This window comes from Brachycentrus maculatus, unplaced genomic scaffold, assembly GCF_059751285.1.
Source record: "Brachycentrus maculatus isolate JH-2025_06_01 unplaced genomic scaffold, ASM5975128v1 h1tg000213l, whole genome shotgun sequence".
NCBI classification, from domain to species: domain Eukaryota; kingdom Metazoa; phylum Arthropoda; class Insecta; order Trichoptera; family Brachycentridae; genus Brachycentrus; species Brachycentrus maculatus.
The window spans coordinates 842261-864208 of NW_028280964.1; the positions used below are offsets into that span (position 1 = coordinate 842261).

Below are 21948 nucleotides of genomic sequence, written 5' to 3' on the forward strand. Positions count from 1 at the left end.
TTTGTTGATATAACTTTTTATTAAACACATACATCAAAATAATAATTACATATTTTTTTTAAACAAAATTTTAAAGTTTTATAAAGGTATTGAATTCAAATTAAATACCCCCAATGATACACTTTTTATAATGAATAAACCCTGTTATTTTATTTTAAAACTTTATGAAAACTTTTACAATAATTTAAGTATTTTTGTATAAAAATTAATAATCAAGTATGTATCTTTTTTTAAAGCAGTGTATAAAATCATGTTGAAACATAATATAGAAATGTGCCGGTAAACAAAAAACTTTTGTTTCCAATTTATTTTCAAAGTTTCTTCAGTTTAAATTTTGTATTTTTATTTTATTTTTTACGTAATATTGACTTTATGTTTATTTTAATCATGATAAACATTTGAATGAATAATCCAATGGGTATATGTATATATATTTTTTTTAAATAAAAAAAGACGTATTGCAATGTAGTATATTTGTAATATTACATTTAAAAAAAAGTTATTAGAAATTTCAGTACTATTACAAACCCATCATTTTTATTTTCATTTTTTTCTTACTGTAAATATAAACAACTTTGGAATAAAAAATGATAGGTTTTTAATAGCGGTATATTAAAATAATATTTGATATGCGGTAATATAATTTTGCTGTACACTTTTATCTTAATTGGGAAGTTTGTTTCATGTGCCAATTACACTGCCGTGCGACTGTGACTACTAAAGCATAGTAAATAGATATTTGGGAGACACTCAAAGAGCTCTATAAAGTACTACGATAGTAGACGCAAGATCCAATAATTAGTTCCATCACTAAATACTTTATGCTGATGCTAATTTTGTAGCTGAAAAGCAATCGACTTGCAATCAAATCAGTCTTATATACAAATTTTGCCAATTTTTTTCCTTTCAGCTGGTCGTACATTCATTATAATAAATATTTTTGATCTCTTCGTATTATTGTTAATTAGTCATGTTTGAATGTTTTTTTTTATTATCAAAAAGTGTACGGTGTGACCACTTGAGAGTTTGAGACTCAGATGTGAAGCTAACATATATCGCTCACTCCTTTCAAGAACGTCATAAATCAAAAAACTTGATTTTTCAGGAGAACGTTTTTAAAGTTTTAAAATATAAAACAATATATTAAAAAGAAATACCAAGTCACTTATTGAACTTTTTACTGTGCAACAGATCTTTTTAGGTAAAACCGGAAGGTTTTTCCTCCATTTGAAAAATATTTAGTTTATTTAAAAAAATAATTAAACAATACCTTTTCTTTAAAATACAAAAACAACACTTTCTGCCCTGTAGCGGGTAAATATTAAGTTAAAAATATGCCGCTTTTGCTGGGATATAGTTCATTTTCTGCCCATTCCGAAAAAATGCACAACTGAAAATTGACAATTTTTGATTTATGTCGTTCTTGAAAGGAGTGAGCGATATGTGGGTATGTAAATGTTTACATATTTAAAAACTTTTTTATTATTGCCGTGCAAGGCCGATAAGACTTCATAATAAGTAACCTTTTGACAATTCAGTTTTTCAGAGTTCATTTAAAGGGACATGATGATCATGTAATGTTACCAATATTGTTTCTTGTAAAATAGTATTTTGTAATTCAGCGCAGTTATGTGTACCTCACTGATGTATTTAACGTGTATATACATACGACTTTACGCTCGCTCAAACAATTGTTTAGTTTATTTCAAAAGTGGCTTTAATGATACACATTTGTCGGCTATGGATTTCCTTTTTGATTGATTGTATATAATGAATTGAATTGAATGCAATATTAAATAGTGTTACAGTTAATTATCCGTTAATAGTGTTACAATTAACTGTCCGCCTCCATAGTGTAATGGTCAGCACGCTCGGCTACCGTTCTGGAGGTCCCGGGTTCGATTCCCAAGGGGGGTAAAATAAATATAAGTGATTTTTTCACTGTCATATTTATTCAATATTACCCTGGACTGGGTACCTGAAGCGGAGGGCTGATCACCTTTCCTTGATGTGTAAACCATCAAGATAACACTGCGTTTATATGACGCAGTGCCCTATGCACCATTGGGGTGCGGATAAGGGTTTTATTATTGTTATTATTATTAATTATGTTAGGTTCCTCAAATCTAATGAATGTATCCAATACAAAATATGTGAGAGTATATATTTGAATAAAACCTATTTGCTTTACAGCTTAAGGTGGAGTCTGACCGGAGCATTTCGTCGTAACATAATGTCGTAACATCGCTCGCGGCGAGCATCACCGAGCATCCAAAACTATGGATGGAGCGCTCGGCTCGGTGTACTGACTGCCTGAATGCTCGCATCGTAACGTGTTACGTTACGACGAAATGCTCCGGTCAGTCTCCACCATTATATTTTAATTTATAATTTTACTCTGTAACGGACTCATACATTCATCTTTCATCATAGTACCTACTATTCCTCCTCCATTTCGTTTCCCATATAGCAGTAATGTCCTTCATCTTGAGCTCCTTCACTAATGTCATCTGTATACCATCAATTGTATTTTAGTTCTAGATCCTAAAGTTCAAAGCGCAGGACTGATCACCCTGTCTTGATATAATTACTGATTGGGCTTAAACTGCACCATTCTCACCCGGTGCCCTATGCACCACTTGGGTGACGACAGCAAGAAAACAGTGCTAAATCCATATTTTTTCATAACAATTTGATAACACCATTTGGTAAGGATTAAAGATCCAATGACGCCTCCATAGTGTAGTGGTCAGCATGCTCGGCAAGGTTTGAAGGTTTCGGGTTTGATTTGCAAGGGGGGATCAAATAAATATAAGTGATCTTTTCACTGTAATATTTATTCAATATTACCCTAGACTGGTACCAGAGGCGGAGGGCTGATCACCTTTCCTTCATGTTTTAACGATCAAGATAACACTGCGTTTATATGATGCAGTGCCCTATGCACCATTGTGGTGCGGTAAGGGTTTGAATGAAATGAATGAAAAATGAAAGGTCCAAAAGAAAAAGGTTTTAAGAGAAGGGAAAATTAAATCAAACAATTTGTTATCATAAATCAACATTTTATTACGTGCATTTTTATAAAAATTGTTCAGTATGATATAATAATTTTGAAAATGTTATTTTTTCTATGAAATTAAACCATGAACACACATATTTAAAAAAAATACATTACATATATTTAAAAAAAATTATATTTAGATAAAATTCATTCTTTCCTCTAATATCTACATTGGACGGTTGAGATTAACAAAAAATCAGTTTGTAGATAAGTAGATTTTTTTTAAATGCATTCATTTCTCATTCACATATCTGCATTTTTTTCCAAAACACATTACTTTTTACCTTAGGCTTAATTCAAAATATAAAATTAAGTTATTGGAAACTTTTTGTACTCCCATTATTAAATATATTATTTTAACTGAATATAAAAAATGTAATTGTTGTTACTAAGGCAATTGATGACAATATATTTGTATATCTTAAGTTAAAAAAGGTTCTGTAAATGAAACTAAATACTATAACCTCACTTAAACGGACATTTACAAATAAAAATTATGTACAGTTTAATATAAAAATATTAATACATAATGTCAAACGTGCAATAAAGATACATTTCTTTCATCAATGTAAAAAATTTAAGTTTTGTTTTGTTCTCTGCTATAAGAGAATGAGATTCACTATGTTTAAATAAAAATGAGAATAATTGATAATTTTTTCAGTATAAAAATAATAAAAATTAATATTTCTATAATAATATGACACTACAACTTACATTTCTCGCAAACTCGAGTTTGTCTTACAACTAACCTTGGTTTTACATATAAACATAATAAAAAGAGCTTTTTTTTAATCAGTTATAAATTTTTATGAAAAAAAATTGTATATACACTAAACAGTTGATTTTTTACCATTATTTTTATTAAAAATACTTCAATCAGATCTGATTATCTTAATTCTTTAATTGGTATCGCCGCTTGTGGAAATTAAAATAAAACATGATATACAAAACACTGATATTGATCATTGTCTGACGATCAAATTGGATACCACTTGTCTTAAACTAGTAAAATAAAAAAAATAAAAAATCATTGACCAGATAAATGGACGGTTTACATAATTAAAACTTAATATTAATTAATAGACTAAACTTAGTTACACAAAGTTTGGAGTACAGTAAATGTAATGGATTTGAAAATACATATGAAATGGATTGTATAAACAGTGGTAACAATAAGGACAACCTTTCTTCATGTGGGAAAAGTTGCACCTAAAATATTGTAACATGTCAATTATATTTCAGAATTTATACACACTTAAGTATGTACTTAATTCATTAGTACTTGTCTAGTTGTGAGGTAACAAAATAGTTGAAATTCATTTAACTAGGGTGCAGATGCCTCATAACAAAAGCCAGATATTATCTTAGGGGTCTCAAAGTTGCAATTGGGTCTGTAATAAAAACAACCAAAATTGCTAGCTAAAACAGCTTGAATATTTTTGAAAAGATAAAATTATAATAATACTACTGCATTATTATAATTTTATTACCAATCGCAATATAGCGAAAAATGAGGTATATCGAAAAAAAAACAAAATTTATTCCCTAAAACCAATTTTTCATACAAAAATGCATTTATATAACGAAATTTCGTTAATATTTATAACAAAATCACTTTTGTTCTGTACGAAAAAATGCCAATACATTTATGTATATAGGCATTTTTTCGTACGGGAATATGATGCTTTTAAATTTGGCTAATGCATGTAATAATAATTATGTAGTATAAAATTATATTGGGAAAAAAGATGAGAAAAAAATACATAATTTTTTATTGAATATAATATGGACTATGGCAGGTAAGTAAAATATATGATATATGTACATATATATAATATATTTACCTTGACTTGATACTGGCAAAGAATTTTTTTATTGCTATTTTGAATCCGCACCCTATTTCAGAACATTTATAATATTGATTTAAATAAATAAACCAAAATTGTATGCAATTTACTAGCTGCTTTTCACGACGCAAATAAAAATCATGAATTCAATAGCGGGCTATTCGGTTTATGATTTATTGTGGTGGAAAAATCCTATCTCTGTCCAGGTTAAGTTATAATTATCACCGCGTCGATTACGGGCAAACATAATGACAAAACCCCTGATTTGAGAGCCGTGACGGCCTACCATAGATTCATGAATTTATTTATCCTATGTGGGAGCTAGCATCAGATATGTCACTTCATATTGAACATTTAAGAAATGAAAATAGAAAAACATCAGTCACATTGGAAGACTACTTTTTTTTTACCTTCACATTAGTCTCACACCATTTAAAACATTTAGTAATACAAAAAAGCAATGTGTATCTATATACAAATATATTCATAGATAGGCCAAAGATGGATTCATATTTTTATTAATTTAGAATTTATAGGCATGCGCAGATTAGAATTTGAGTGTTTTTGAAATTTCATGATTTTTTTCTGGCAAGTTTCAATAACAATCTAATATTCCATCATTTAATCATTTCATATACAAAAATAATTAACTTAATAAAACTAAAACAAATTGTCGTTTGGTGTCCAATACTGCAAATAGGCAAAGTGAATAACTGAAGTTTTAGGTTGTTTAATTACTCTCAATATCATATATATTTATATATTTTTTACCATAAACTATTTTTTTACCATAACTAAGTTATGTAAAAATTGAAGAAATGCAGCTTTACGATGAACAAAATGATTTGTACCAATTTTTGTTTGATTACATTATTTTGGTTTACATATTTAGTAAAGAAGATTTTTTTGCTCAATTTGCGGGTATTAGGTGGACGATACACATCTAAATATGTTTATATTATATGTATGTATAACAACTTGTACATATTTATTTAAAAAAAACTCATTAAATTATTGAGATACATTATTTTATTTAATGGTGACCTCAAGGGACCCATTAGCAGTGTGTGAGTTACACCAGCTAGTACGAATACAGGTATGCAACCCTATTACTGCTATTCTCCTCCTCCAACCTACTATTACTTCTCCATTTCCTTACCCATACAGCAGTAATGTTATACACCCTGAAATCCTTCACTTTCCTCATCTGGATCGCATAAAATATGACCGCTCCTAAATACAAGAATCTGGAGCGCAGGACTGATTTCTTTGCTTTCGGTCAAGTTGACACAGTGTCAATCGCGATAAGAGTAAAAAAAATATGTGAAGGGTTTTATTAAAATACTAAATGGAAGAATCAAAAGTCCCTGGCACGATATAATGCATCAGTCATAATCCCATTAAATGGAACAATGACTTCATTATAATTCATACATTTAAAATCATATATAATGCAGTTAGGTTTAAAAATAGATAAAATATTACACAGCATATAAAGTGATTACTTAAACCAGCCAATGTCTGTAAATGCGCTAAATTCATAAACTCTTTTGTAAGTGTAGAGCTGTCATTAAAAAAATCTGATGATTAATTTAAAAAACTATCTGATTCTTCCATTAAGTACTATTCCATAAAGATGATTTGAACTGAAAGTTCGATCCACGTGTGTAATAATTCTATGAAAAACAAACATTATATAGCAACTTTACTTACTTATTACTACAGGTATCAACAGTACGATATTGTCCCAAGACACTACTCCATCACCGATGTCAGTCAATACGATGCACTTTTGATTAGTCGAGTCACGATCCTAAATGATTACATCACAGGCAGAAAATGGGGTGAAACCGGCCAGGAGGTGTCTTGTTCTAACGCTGGAGAATAGCAGCGTGAAGACGCCAAGGAGCATGACACTGAATGCCGCCCGTATACTCGGAGCCGCGTTGTAGATAGAACAGTATGGACACTGCGATGAGCCGCACACTTCGCAAATATTCAAGATGTACGTTGATAGAGAGTTGAAGATCGTTTCGTTGAATCGTTCTGGAAATATGGTAATCAAATTAAGAATACGCTTGTTTATAACGCTTGGAAATACGATCCGTGTTGCCAGTTTAGATAATTTCCTGCACCGACAAATTTTCTCGCCAAAATTCGACTGTTAAGTATTGTAGTTTATATGATTAGTACATACCTGGAGCGTAATAATCGTAGACTCTGATGGGTAAGTACTGCGACATATTGGCCACCGGATACCACCTCTCAATGGTAAAGTTAATACAAGTATCTTCATAATCCAACTGAAATGAATAAACCATTGAATAAATACAAACAGAAATAAATATACGGTAAAGTTGATAAAAGTATCAGGGTCGTTTACTCACATAGTCAAAGTAGAAGAGAACTTTCCTATCCTGGAAGCGAGCTCTCTGTAAGTTCCTGACGTGTCTAGATAGGACATAGGCGTCGAGTTTCTGCTGTTGGATGATGTATCCTGTGGGAATGGCAACGTCCAGTACGGCCATTCCGGACCTTATAGACTCGTTGATGTTGGTCCAACTGGAAAAATATCATTCTACTTTGAACAACTGGCATTTCTTAAAAAATTATGTAGGTATAATAAAGATGTGTTAAATGCTAAATCAAACACTGATTTTTTGAGTACTATGTTGTATTTTATTATTAAAAAACACATAAAAATAAATTTTGTGACAATTATTTCCCCTAGTTATGGCATTTTCAAACGAATGCCATAACTTGGGGAAACAATTGTCACAAAATTGATTTTTATGTGTTTTTAAATAATAAAATACAACTTGGTAAGATTAAAAAAATCAGTGTTTGATTTAACATTTAAAACAAATTAAAATGGAGTTCTTCTACTAATTAAACGCCAAATCTATAAATAATAAAGATACATATTTGAATTGTGAAAAAATACCCTCATGTATTATGATTTGAATAATAATTTAAAAATAAATTAGCAAACTAAATTTACAAAAAAAACATATTGACGAATTTGAGCGTACCTCTGGCAGCATTGGTAGGTGATGTGTGACTTGTTACGGCCGTGGAAGTCGGCGCGAGTGTACAGGCTGAAAGCGCGCTCAGGCGGCTCTGTCTGGAACTTGTGGATGTCCACATTGTACTGCACCGACATCTGCAGGATGGCGTAGCCCGCCCCCTTGGCCTGCACCTTCACCGTGCCCCACGCTTGCGGGATCTGTCCACACGCACAACAAGCTTATTATTACATACAAACATAACTTTCAACTAAATCGTAACTTGTGAAAGGGATCCGTAATAGTGTCGATGAATAATGGGTTGAGTGTAATGGTTAGCACACTTGGCTACCGCGCTAGAGGTCCCGGTTTCGATTCCCAGGGGGCGGAATCAAATAAAAATAAGTAATTTCATATTTATTCAATATTACCCTGGACTGGTACCTGAAGCGCAGGACTGATCACTTTTCCTCATGTGTTAAAGATCAAGACAACACTGGATTTATATGATGCAGTGCCCTATGCACCATCAGGTGCGGATAAAAGTAAGGTAGGGAAATGTGATGCCTGAGCATTTTCTGCAAATGTCTTTGCACTGTTCCGTGTCTGTCTGCTGTGCTTGTCGGGGTTGTTGAGGCGTCTGTGTACCGGCCAATGTGTCGGGTCGGAATCAGATCTAGCTGACTATCTGAACCAACTAACTACTAATCCTTTTCACTGCCTACACCGGGGCACTTCTAAAAAGTTTGGTGGTGGTTTTACAAATTTGCATTTATTTAGATTGTGGTAGTGAAAGGGATATTGAAAGTTTTTAAATGTAAATTCAAAGTAAAATCGGGATACAATTTCGTTTTACATTTTCTAAAAATTTTGCAACTCAGTTCGTAAAAAAAAATTGCTATGCAAAAGAAAGGTCTGTCAGGGAAGCCTAGATGCTTCTGTATCAGATCGGGTAATGCGGTAGAACAGCTTTCATTATAACTTTCAAGTCACGAAAAAAAAAACACATACATATATGAATATGGAAGCTTTCAGAAGGGTTGCTATGTCGGTACTTACGTCGATACTTTGCAGCATAGCGAGGTTCTCGTTGGTAACGTAGAGCATCTTGGTCTGACCGGGAAGGGCCGTGGCTTCCACAGCTACGGACAGCGTGCTGACGTCTCGCAGCCTCTTGCGGACTGTGTACTCGATGAGCGCCTTCATGGCTACATATGTGTCCTGAAATTATCATTTTACTGTAACAAGTATTTAAATACATACCCTACAGAAAGAGGAAGTAACTTCTAAACCAAAGGTTCTCAACCTAATTTTGTCCAGTGGCTACTTTGAGAATATTTTTTTTCTTAAGACGAATCTGAAACAGCTATTGCTTTGTTTTTATTTAAATATGTAATTACACTGTGTACTGTCCTACTGAAAGTCTCAAACGGGCACAAGGAAGCGTCATTGCCCATATTGAGAACCTGAGTTTCAGACTAAAAACCATACGCTCCAGTTTGTTTGTGAACCAGCATAGGAAAGGCGAGAGGTCCCTTACTTGTCCCGATAATATTGACTTCTTAAAAATACTGTGCACCAACTCGTGCCTAGATGCCCGGGAACTCTGGGGGTCAGGTAACCGGCTCATCGAAAGGGTCGAGAGTTTCAAGTAAAAAAATTTAGCCTTCTTAAGCGGAAAACACTTAAAAGCGTCTTTAACATACTGTTGGTAGAGAGTGGGAGACGCTTATAATCGTTCTATTTGCTTACTTTTTGTAGAGTGCTAGATGCCAAAAAAACATAGTACAGATCCGAATTGAGTTTGTGGTTACTTGTGATTATTATAATTATATAATAATCATATTGTAATAATCACAAGGAACCACAAACCCGATTCCGATCTGTACAATGTTTTTTTGGCGTCTCCCGCTCTACAAAAAGTAAGCAAATAGAGCGATTATAAGCGTCTCCCACTCTCTACCAACAGTATGTTAAAGTCGGAGTTGATGAAAAAAACTACGTGAAACTAGTGCGACACGCCAAAAAAACATTGTACAGATCCAAATTGGGTTTGTGGTTACTTGTGATTATTATAATTACATAATAATCACAAGTAACCACAAACCCGATTCCGATCTCTACAATGCTTTTTTGGCGTCTCGCGCTCTACAAAAAGTAAGCAAATAGAACGATTATCAGCGTCTTCCACTCTCTACCAACAGTATGTTAGGGTCGGAGTTGATGAAAAAACTACCCGACAACCTATGTTAACGTGGAATTTTGTAAAGATTTGCAGATGCCGGATCTGAGAGTACGAAAGGTATCTGGAGACGGAAGTTTTACCTGAGTGGACGCCCAACCTCCATCGGTGAGGCGCTGGGCGTTGAGCCACATGACGATGGGGTCGATGAGCAGCTCCTGGCGAGCGTTGTACGTCATGAGCGCGTAGGCCGTGGTCTCGATGTTGGTGCTGTCGTAGCGGTACGGCAGGCGCGGCAGCAGGAAGGGCTTCTGGTTCTCCAACTTGTACGGCGGCATGGGCACCGCCTCCTTGCCCCAGTATGTCAACCCCCCTGGTCGAGACAAACATCGTTACTTCAACTAATATTAATAATACACGCCAATACATTATATTGGCAGCAAAATAAAATATAGACATAATATGTACAAGGAAACAAATGCTGAGGACAATATATGACTTCTTTTGGAATTATTATGTCGTGTGTTATACGCATTTTGAACGTTATAAGATAATAACACAGAAGCACATCATAAGTGACTGCATTATTATGAAAAGCTAGGAATAGGTTATATGAAGTATTTTCATCTCCGCCTCCATAGTATAGTGGTTAGCGCACTAGGCTACCATGCTGGAGGTTCCCGATTGGGTTCCGATTCCCAAGAGGGTCAAAATAAATATTAGTGATTTTTCAGTCTAATTATTTATTTAATATGACCCTGGACTGGTACCTGAAGCGGAAGGCTGATCACCTTTCCTTCGTGTATTTAACGATCAAGTAAACACTGCATCACTACGATGCAGTGCCCTATTCACCATTGGGTGCGGATAAGGGTTAAAAAGAAAAAGAAAGTGTTTGATAATGTCCTAAGAAGACAAAACGCGTCACGTATTAAGATATACATAAACAAATGTAGAATTCAATCCAACAAAAACATTGTTTTATTTTAAAAATATATTACCCAACAATTCAATATGGAATTCTACCAACTGTCTGCAGTTACAATAAATAAAAAGAAAGATGTTGGTTATTACCTTCAGAACGAGCGTGTCGCGCCAGTATGCCGAAGGCGGTCTCGGCGTTGGAGGCCTTGCTCATCATGAGGGCGTAGGCCACGATGGCCACGTCGTACGGCTCCCCGTGCTCCGACAGTAGCTTCATGTTCCTCTCCAGCCAGCTGATGGCTCGCTGCTGCGCCAGCGCCACCCGAGCCCCCAGCCCCTGCATACAGACACACAGAAATCACTCACGGAACCGCAACATCCTCTACCTCTATATGAGAATGCACTTAACCTTTATAGTGCTGAGCTTATTTTCACATATTTTGCATAAATTGCTAATTGCTTTTCATCATCACTACTTCACGAATTTGACATTTTGTAGGCAGAAATAAAAAACTTTTACTTTAAAAAAAATACAAAAATCAATTTTAAATTCACAGCAAAATAATTTTAAATGGTTATTTATAACTGTTATTAACTTATTAAAAACGTTATACATGCGTGCGCTAAGACACGTCCGTACAGGTCGATACCTAAAACAAATTGCGCAATAGTCGGTATTCCGACGCTCTGCACTTTATACGCATTAATAGAGAGTCCATCTATCGACGGTTCGCACTCTAAGGGTTAAATTACATTCAAAATTATTTTTTGTAAACACTTTATTATTATTTTTAAAAATTTAATACAGTTACATTTTTTAATACAATTTCTATACATTTATACATATGACAAACTTATAAGTTTCAAGACAATTTTAGTTTCGCTGTGCCTCTCCAAAAAAGAGACTGAGCTCTTGTGCTTGGAGAGCGACTTACACTCAAGGTTTGGCATGGGAACACCCAGTGAGGGCACATTATTGTAGCTTATATTTAAGTTTTATGATGAAAAATAAATCAAAAGTATAATTTTGTAACCTCTTACTCAAATACTCAAACGTGTATTGTATTATGAGAATGTAAATATTATAATTAGAGAGAGAAAGTACCCAAAGAAGTGAATAAAGCTTATCTCTGCAAAAAAAATAATAACTTACGCCTTTCATGTCCTTTAGATCTTTCACCGTCTCTAGCGTTATAATAACGTGTGCCGTGAGTGAAATGTTCCGCTGCGTGATGAGATCCTCTCCGGGCCAGTTCAGGGAGCTGTTCACCTTCCTGTCGGGTAGCCACGTCACCTCGTAGAAGGAACCCTCGTAACTCTGGTGGTCCAAGATCCACGACACAGACTTGGAAATCACCTAAAAACAGGAATTAGTTTGGTTCCAACTGACAGACAACTGAAAGTGTGCACATTGGGAAAGCAGATAGGAATACATACCGATGGATCGATATATATGTAGTTCTCCCATTCGTAGAACGAAGCATCCTGGAATATCCTGGCACAGAAAGCAGTAAGCCAGACACTGGAAGCTGATTGATTCCTGAAAGAAAAAAGATAATTAAATTTTCATAAAATATTACCTCAAGGGCGCTTCACTGTTTGAATTGGGGAAAAAAGGATTGTTGAAATGATTTGCAAATAAATGCGTTTTTTTTTTTTTCCAAAGATCATTTCACTCCCGTTGTTCCTAACCACTGCTGAAAGAGCATTCCACGCCATCAATCCGCAACAGCAAAGGCACTCTTGCCAAATTTTGTGCGCTGGTAAAATCTTTTTACCCATGGCAGTTCTTGCAGCCGATCTAAGCGTGAGACTTCTTTCAACCAACTTGTCTACCTTTTTTAGATACCCTAGAGCAAAGGTGGTCAACCCGCGGCCCGCGGTCATGTATGACAAATATTTTATTTTTAATATTGGGTCATTCAGAAAATACTTTCACTCATATTAAAGTTATTAAAACCAATAAAGTTTCTGTAATAACATAAATGTTTCTGTAATTAAAAGAAACTCAAATATCGCAGTAGCCATTGATACATTGGTTTTATATAAAATAAAATTTGTGGTATTGTTTGATTAATGTGTCTTAATTAATAATTTTGATTGTTAAAATTTATAAAAATTGTCAATTGTCAAATCAAATATAATTTTTGTTGGTTCAATGCACGTTTTCTTCTTACATCTGGATGTAGTCTTTTTTTCACAATTAACCTGATTGTACTTTATGATTACCTCTGCATTCAAATTATTTATAATACTTACAAAAAAAAACAGATGAAATTCATTGTAATAATTTTTAAAGATTATGAATGTTTGTATGCGGCCCTTAGGAAAATTTTAGGTCATCAATACGGCCCGGTGTGCAATTCGGGTTGGCCAGGCCTGCCCTAGAGCCATATTATGTATAATGTATTTGATATTATGATTATTTATTTTTATAGATTGAATTGGCATTTATTTTGTACAATTCTTTAAACCATTTTTATTATTAATCTAAATTAAAACATGATTTTTAATTTAACTAAATTTATTTATTTTTGTGACAGGTATTTCACCTTGCGTGGGTAATATTAATTTAGATTGTTACTGACCAGTCGCTCCTGAAGAGACTGAAGGATCCATCGGGCTTAAGGAAGGAGAGCTGTCGCTGGTAGAGGATGTTGAGGTGGTGGAAGGAGTGTCTCTCCACAGTTCGGTTGCGCTGGTTGATGAGGCGCATGTACATGGTGGTGTACAGGTTGGCTGCGAAGCTGAACATGCTCTGTTCTGCCGAGTCCTGGAATAATCATCAATGTTTATCCATGTGTGCATTACACAATGTTATATAGCAGAGGTGCGACAGATGGATAACTGTTGCTTTCATTGTTACTCAATCGGGATGGTATTCGTTACTTTTTCTTTGTTTATATTTATTTCCAGCTCAAAGTTTTGATGTCTACTACTACTACTACTACCATCACGCCGTTTCCCCGCAGGGGTAGCCAGAGAGGATGGGTAGTATTTATGTAAAAAAATGCATTTTTTTATTTATTAAGAACAGTTAACTGCAAGCCAATGACAATATAAATTGACGTTCATGACAGAATTTAGTTCAGGTTATTTCTATGGTTAAAAAGCCTATTCACAGTGAGACTTACAAAAACCCCCTCATTATGCTAAGCTTAGTTAAAAGAATACATTATTCAATTTGTGATACTCGATGGAAATATTCAAAAGAGAAATAAAAAAGTGCAGAGTGAAAAGTAGCATAAATAATTGTATATTTACCATCGCTATGAGCGTGGCTAATTTCACAAGAGGATAAATGGGAATCTGAATGGACATTTACGTTTGGCCATGAAACAATAAATGTGAATACAAAATGTCCAAATAATGAGATTTTGACGTATACATTATTTAAACACTCCTTATCATTCATCGTTCTGTTTGGCTAATATCACTTTAAAAAACTTTCGGGATACTCATGATAATCATTCATACAAATGTAGAGATTTGACTATGTTAGTCTACATTTAACCTGACAATGGAATGATTATTCCGAAACCAATAGTCATGAAGTAGTGTTTTTAAAAGTGGTATTACATAAAGCGAACGATGAATGATAAGAGAGTTATATTACCATACCAAAGTTAACAATACCTTTAATATATGAAAACTATATACAGTGAAACCTCTATCTATCGTTTTTAAAGGGCCCTAGTGAAATAAACTATGAATGCGGGAAAACAATGGATGCGGGATAAAGAAGTCAACACACAAGGATATACGATCGAGTAAAGATACCGTCCTCCCAATTGCATAACCATTGGTAGGTTGAAATTTTAAGAATACAAGTTTTAGATGTAAATAAATGTATTAATTAAAAACAAATACAAAGTTGAACAGAACCCAAAGATCTTCAGACCTCTTCTGCTGTTTCCATCACACAAGCTTTTGATAGTCTGTATCCCACACGTTGAATATTGTCGCCGGATATAACAAAATTGAGAAATTGTAAAAAAAAGTAAAAAAAAACAGACCAATTATATCAAATATGTAGCGTAATTCAAACGATGAATGCGGTAAAATGTTGGATAGAAACGATCGATGTTTTTGTATGAAATGAATTCGGGGTAGAAGAAATAAACGACACATCCGGGAAAACGATTATTCGGATTATTATTTAGGAACGATAGAGCTCCCCTAGCGAGCAAAATCTCGGATAATGAGTTACAGACAAAGGGCAAGTCCCTTTTTCACGATATTCACTTGTGATCCAGGACTTCAACGCCAGTCAAAATAAAAAATGTTTTATTCTCAATATTATTAATATTTAAAGCATTCACTTTGTGGTTAGTCGTTTTTACTTATTTATTTTTTTACAAAAATGTCAATAATATTAGTATATATATATATATATATATATATATATATATATATATATATATATATATATATATATATATTATATATATATATATATATATATATATATATATATATATATATATATATATATAAAACCCTTATCCGCACCCCAATGGTGCATAGGGCACTGCTTCATATAAACGCAGTGTTATCTTGATCGTTTACATATGAAGGAAAGGTGATCAGCCCTCCGCTTCATGTACCAGTCCAGGGTATTATTAAATAAATATTAGAGTGAAAAAATCACTTATATTTATTTGACCCCTCCTGGGAATCGAACCCGGGACCTCCAGAACGGTAGCCGAGCGTGCTGACCATTACACTACGGAGGCGGACAAATATTATTTACATTTTTGTAAAAAAATAAATAAAGAAAAAATGTTTTGCTTAATGAGTGTTTTGCTTAAGGAGTAAGATTCTGGCTCGTTATGAGAGGTTCCACTGTACATTAATTATTCATTTGTGTGTACGTACCATGGGCAGATTGAGCAAGCTGGTGGCGTTGACGGGCATGGTGGGGAATATGGGCCCCACCACGTCTCCCACGATGGAGACTCGCGCGCGGTTGGACCCGAACACGTAGTAGCGGTCCACGTCGTACGGGATGATGGGCGTCTCCGTCACGTTGACGTGCATGTACTGGAACACGTACGCTCGGTTGGACAGGTCCAGGAGGATGGACTGGTGCCGGTGTTGGGGCACGCCGTCGGCCTGGGGAAAGAAACATATTGAAACATAACATCCAATTGAAGAGTTTTTTTAAATTTTAAATTTCATTTTTGTTTTTTAAATTAATAAATAAAAATAAGAAACAGCTAGTACCCCCTCTTCAACCTTCAACGTCCCAAGGACCCAACTCTAAAATTTAGAATTAGCTTCACATATGGTATTCACACAGTTTCGCATTCCTTTGATAATGCCCTAACAAGGCGAAACAATTGTCACAATATAATTTTTTATGTGTTTTTTGTATAAAATACAACTTAGTAGACTCAAAAAATCTGTGTTTGATTTAAAATAAATACATAAATTCACATACGGTGTTTGAAAATGATGCGGAATGCATCGAAACACGTGTCACATTAGATATTAAGAAATAGTGGTATTTACTAAGTAAAACATTAATTAAGAATGGATAGATTTTACCAATGAGTGACTGCCGAATCAATTAACGACATTTTTTTAAATTTGAATTTCACTTGGTATATACCACTTAACGGAACAGAGGATAATAAATGAGTTTCAGTTCCTTGGATCTCAAATTAGCAATGACATGCACCTCGGTGGTTGGAGCGCTACGTGCAGCGCAGTCAGGGGATAGCTGGAGAAGAGTCACTGCTTACACAAGGGTCACAACCCTCAGTAATGAGGATTAAGACGGAATAAAAAATACCACTATTTCTTGAAATCTATTCTGACACCTATTTCGAAGCATTCTGCACCATTTTCAAACACCGAATGTGAAGCTAAGACTAAATTTTGTTGAGTTGTGTTCTTGGGATGTTGAAGGATGATTATCCCCCCATAAGAACTAATTTGTATTATTTATTTACTTTTTTTATCAGTGGGAACATGGACAATAGGAGAAGACTTTAGTCATTGTCATATTGTTAATTGTGGGTTTATTATTATTTATATTTTTTTTGTCCACTTCCATGATGTAATGGTTAGCGTGTTTAGCTACCATGCTGGAGGTCCCGGGTTCGATTCCCAGGGGAGAGTAAAAATAAATATTAGTGATTTTACACTTTAATAATTATTTTATTTTACCCTGGACTGGTCCCTGAAGCGCAGGCGTGATCACCTTGCCTTCATGTAAAATAACGATCAATATAACACTGCGTCAACACGATGCAGTGCCCTATGCACCACTGGGGTCCGTATAAGGGTTAGAAGAAGAAGAATGTTTTTATATATTTCTATCATTATTATATGTACTGTGTTTTTTGAATTTCAAATGAAAATTTTAGTTTATAGCATACCTCTACGTGCAGTTTCCTCGTGATAGTATCCTTTCCTATGAGTGTTGTAGCGTGAATGGTGACGTGGATGTCTCCTAACTTCTGGGGTACGATGGGGACGTGCACAATCATAGCCTCTCCCGCGGGGATGTAGATGAAGAACTGGTGCTCACCAAATGATGTTCTCGGATTATACGAGTTCACCTGCACAGAGAAACAGAGTGATATAGTAATAAATATGGATAAGAACGTTGGAGTATACAATTTCATGATGTTTAACATATTGCCGCTGAACCTAAAAACATTAATAAATTTGAATAACATCTGTTGCAAGATTGAATGGGAAAGAGGATTTTTTCAATTTTTATTGTGTATTTTCTTTTCATTTACTTATATAAAATATTTTTATGTATGAATGTACATCGCAGTCATACAGGAGAAAGTGACCAAGTGCATTTTTTTTACAAAAACCTGATCATTGACTATTTGATATCTTACTAGCTTATATTGCCCTGAAAAAAGTCTCAAAGGATTTTAAACTTGTTAAAAATGACTAACTGCATTGGTGTTTATTTTCATGCCAAGCAAAAGTGACTAAAAAAGCCCTCCTGAACAATTTACGTTTTGTTAGATGGTCATTTTCTCCTGTACGGGTACGATTTTGTAAATACATATGTGCATTTTATGTTTATTTTGTTACATTGTCAGAACTTTGACCGAACAGTGTTCGAAGAACCCAATGACAAAGTGCTTGAATACCAATTTATCAATAAATTAATGATTTCTTGGTGGAACAGCATTTTATATAATAGCCTTTTCCACTTTTATATTATTTGAGCAGTGACCAAGTTTTGCCATTACCGGAATCACCGACACCAGTCTAATGACGTCGGTAACGATGAAACTCGGTCACTTATATAAAATAAGAGTGAAAAAAGCTATATAGTTATTTTATTACCGGGACTTGTAATATGGTGTTTGTATTTTTTTTATTTATGCAAAAATAAAGAACAAATAATTCAAACGACTTTACATTTGACACAATAAAAGGCCAGGTAACGATTACTCACAATTCCAAACTCTTCTACATGCACAAATTTGTAATCCGGCGACCCAGCCAGGACCACAGTAGCCTCGATAGCGTCCTTCATGTAGTTGAATACTGTCGCACGGACACCTATTTGCTCTCCTTGGCGACAAATGTCAGGCATCTCAATATTCATGAAGAATGGCAACACTCCCTCGTACTAAAAAAATATATGTATTTTTTATAATTAAAATACAACATTGTTTTAAAATCACTATAAATATTTTATTATAACTTAATTATAACGTCTACAGGTTTTGAAGCTAACCGCTTCTTTATCAAGACTGATTAATACTAAAAACTTTTTTTTTTTTTAGTATTAATCAGTCTTGATAAAGAAGTGGTTAGCTTCGAAACCGGTAGACATTATAATTAAGTTATAATAAAATATGTGATTTTAATACAAAGTTACATTTTAATTTTAAAATGGAAAATCACAAAGTTAGTGCTTCAAATTTAAATTATAAATATATTTTTAGTTATATACCATAATGTCACGCGGAAGTTTTTAGCACCGTAAGGAAAGGGTTAAATATATTAAAATAATGCTATATTAGCGATGGTGAAGTGCCTATTTGATTGTGAATTACCTCAATAGCCTTGGACAACATGCCGAAACCGAGACTCGGTGACATGCTGAATGCGGAGACCATCCAGTGGGCGGGGCGCTCGGGCACTTCGGTGTTGAAGATGAAGCGGCCGTGCGGTCCAATGTTGATGTCCTTCCAGAGCCAGACATTGTCGTACTGCCGCTGGATGCGGTTGAAGCGGAACTTGCGGAAGTGGGCCAACTTTGTGGACTTGTCAGAATCACCTGGAAAAGAGGGATTCTTATAAGGGATATTTCTTTAAAAAATAACAATAATTCAGATATAATTTTTATGTTTTTAATTTAAATTTCCGTTGATAAATACCACTATTTCTTAAAATCTATTGCGACACATGTTTCGTTGTATCTCACATCATTTTCAAACACTGTGTGAAATGGTGCGGAACATTTCAAAACATTTTTGTCACAATGGATTTTAAGAAATAGTGTTGTTTATTCCTAGTGAAAATAACGAGTAAATAAAATAAATAGTGACTACTGAATCAATTTTAAAAAAAAATATGGCTTATTACAACTACTACTGACCCTTATCCGCACCCAATGGTGCATAAGGCACTGCATCAAATAGGTGTAATGTTAATTTGATCATTATATGAAAGCAAAGTGATCAGTCCTGCGCATTAGGTAAGTACCAGTCTAGGGTAATATTAAATCAAAATTAGTACATATTAATAAATATTTGGCCTCCCTGGGAATCGAACCCGGGACCTCCAGCATGGTAGCCACTACACTATGGAGACGAGCTGGTTTATTATGGGAATTTGAATACATTAAAATTAAAATACTTATTACTTTTGAAACATCACTGAACATCAGTTTGTGTATAAAAATTAGTTTGTTATTTTTAAATCTGAAATTATTAAATGGGTCAACAAGTACCGAAATTCAATATGGATGCTACACTAGATAAATGTACAAGGCGTACAGCTGATTGATAAGGTGAGATCCTTATTCATATATTTTTTGAAAAGTTAAAGGTCAGGACAGTAAGACTTACAGGCGGCTTCATCAGTTCCATCTTCACAGTCGTAGATTCCGTCACACTTCTTCTCCACCCGGTAGCAGCGCCCGTTGAGGCACTCAGCGTAGCCAAGAGTCAGGTTGCAGTACTCGGTCCTTCGGCTTACGGGTACATCGCTGAATACTACCAGGCCGGCGTATCTGCAAGTATCGGAAAACACTTATTGTAACCACTAAAATAAACTAGTCCAAAATATATTCATATGTAATTGACAACGAAAAAAAATGTAATAATGTAGAAATGTAATAAAATGTAAAATAACATATTGTTTACAGCGTGCACATATTTGTGCGTTTAAGAAAGCTTATGTTGCGGCGGTATGCATACTTTTGTATAATTTGTCGTGTTTTTTTTGCTGTGTAGCGAGTAGGTATCACTATAATATAAAAATATTATAGATTCTTTTCTGTCATCATTCTTTCAATGAAATCTAATATTGCTTGTATCAAATCACAAACTTCACGATAAACCAACGATGCGTTTTAAAAAATATGATAAAAAATCTATACTCAATAAAATAATGATGTTAACACATATACCACGAATGAATCATATAACATACGAGTCTTCCGTGAGTACATAATGCTTTGAATGTAAAAAAGGTTGGTCAGAGCAATATTACTTTAAGATTTTGCCTGCAGATGGCACTAGAAGGATTCAAACCGAGAAACTTTGACTCAAGAGTCAACGGCACTAACCACGGGACCACAACCCGACACATTCTTAGTAGTTTATTTATGGGCATTTTTTGCAGATATGTAAAACTGCCCTGTCACTGTCATATTAATATAATACAATTTGAACTTGATGCAAAAGTGTCAAGATAATTTTAAAGCGCAAGTTCATACACATATCGCTCACTCTTTTCAACAATGTCATATATCAAAAATCGTCAATTTCCAGTCGTGTATGTTTTCAGAATGCCCATAAAATGTATTATATCCCAGCAAAAGCGGCATATTTGTAACTTAATATTTACCCGCTACAGGGCACAAAGTGTTGTTTTTGGATTTTGAAGAAAAGGTATTGTTTAATTGTTTTTTTAAATATACTTAATATTTTTCAAATGGAGAAAAACTCTTCAGGTTTTTTCTAAAAAGATCTGTTCACAGTAAAAAGTTCAATAGGTGGCTTGATATTTATTTTTAATACATTTTATTATATTCTTAAACTTTAGAAACAATCTCCTGAAAAATCTAGTTTTTTTGATTTATGATGTTGTTGAAAAGAGTCAGCAATATATTTTTCGAATCATTCGGATGCTTATCTACAAGATAGACTGAAATGAAGTCATAAGGGTCCTCTTCAAATGCTGTCTTCGACTAAACGCAGGATCAGGAGAAATAGAGGTGAGCAAGAAGATGATTAGATAAAAGTAAAAGCTCACTCGAATGTTCTATTAGCGTCAATCCCGAAGGTGGAAGAGGGGAAGTACACCAGATCATCCGGATTTCCTTGGTGAGACATCCAAGTGTGCTTGAAGGTCCCGTTGGTTTGCTCATCGAAAGTCGCCATTTTGGTGATAACCTGAGGGATGATAAACAATTTAGTGGTGCCATGAAAACCTCGATTGTTGGGTGACTTTGCAGAAGCATAATCGCTGTGTTACTAAAGATACATTAACTAATATGAGTGAATTTATAATAATGATACAGACAATTATATTATGCAATAATTATATTGATTGATATATATAATTATATGAATTGTAAAATTACAGTGAAAAAAATAATTTAGCTTGAAATTGTGTAAAAATATAAAAATATTTGGATTTCGTTTAATATCTTCATAAATAAATTATTATGACTATGACAAATGATTAAAAATGCCTTTAATTGATGATAAT

The 21948-nt window shown here is 34.1% G+C and overlaps 1 protein-coding gene across 1 annotated transcript in view; it reads right to left on the reverse strand.

Moving 5' to 3' along the window:
* Positions 1 to 167: 167 nt before the first annotated feature.
* The window catches only part of Mcr (macroglobulin complement-related), a 108008-nt gene continuing 86227 nt past the window's right edge, over positions 168 to 21948 (reverse strand). Inside the window, exons 16-31 of the mRNA XM_088264078.1 lie at positions 21490 to 21629; positions 20079 to 20242; positions 19062 to 19285; positions 18455 to 18631; positions 17406 to 17588; positions 15898 to 16134; positions 13608 to 13792; positions 12457 to 12559; positions 12173 to 12376; positions 11170 to 11356; positions 10239 to 10468; positions 8973 to 9134; positions 7941 to 8134; positions 7296 to 7470; positions 7106 to 7211; positions 168 to 6954 (exon numbers count right to left, since the gene is read on the reverse strand). Of these exons, the coding sequence (XP_088120204.1) occupies positions 6722 to 6954; positions 7106 to 7211; positions 7296 to 7470; positions 7941 to 8134; positions 8973 to 9134; positions 10239 to 10468; positions 11170 to 11356; positions 12173 to 12376; positions 12457 to 12559; positions 13608 to 13792; positions 15898 to 16134; positions 17406 to 17588; positions 18455 to 18631; positions 19062 to 19285; positions 20079 to 20242; positions 21490 to 21629 (2904 nt within the window). The 3' untranslated portion in view covers positions 168 to 6721. The remainder of the gene's footprint in view (positions 6955 to 7105; positions 7212 to 7295; positions 7471 to 7940; positions 8135 to 8972; positions 9135 to 10238; positions 10469 to 11169; positions 11357 to 12172; positions 12377 to 12456; positions 12560 to 13607; positions 13793 to 15897; positions 16135 to 17405; positions 17589 to 18454; positions 18632 to 19061; positions 19286 to 20078; positions 20243 to 21489; positions 21630 to 21948) is intronic.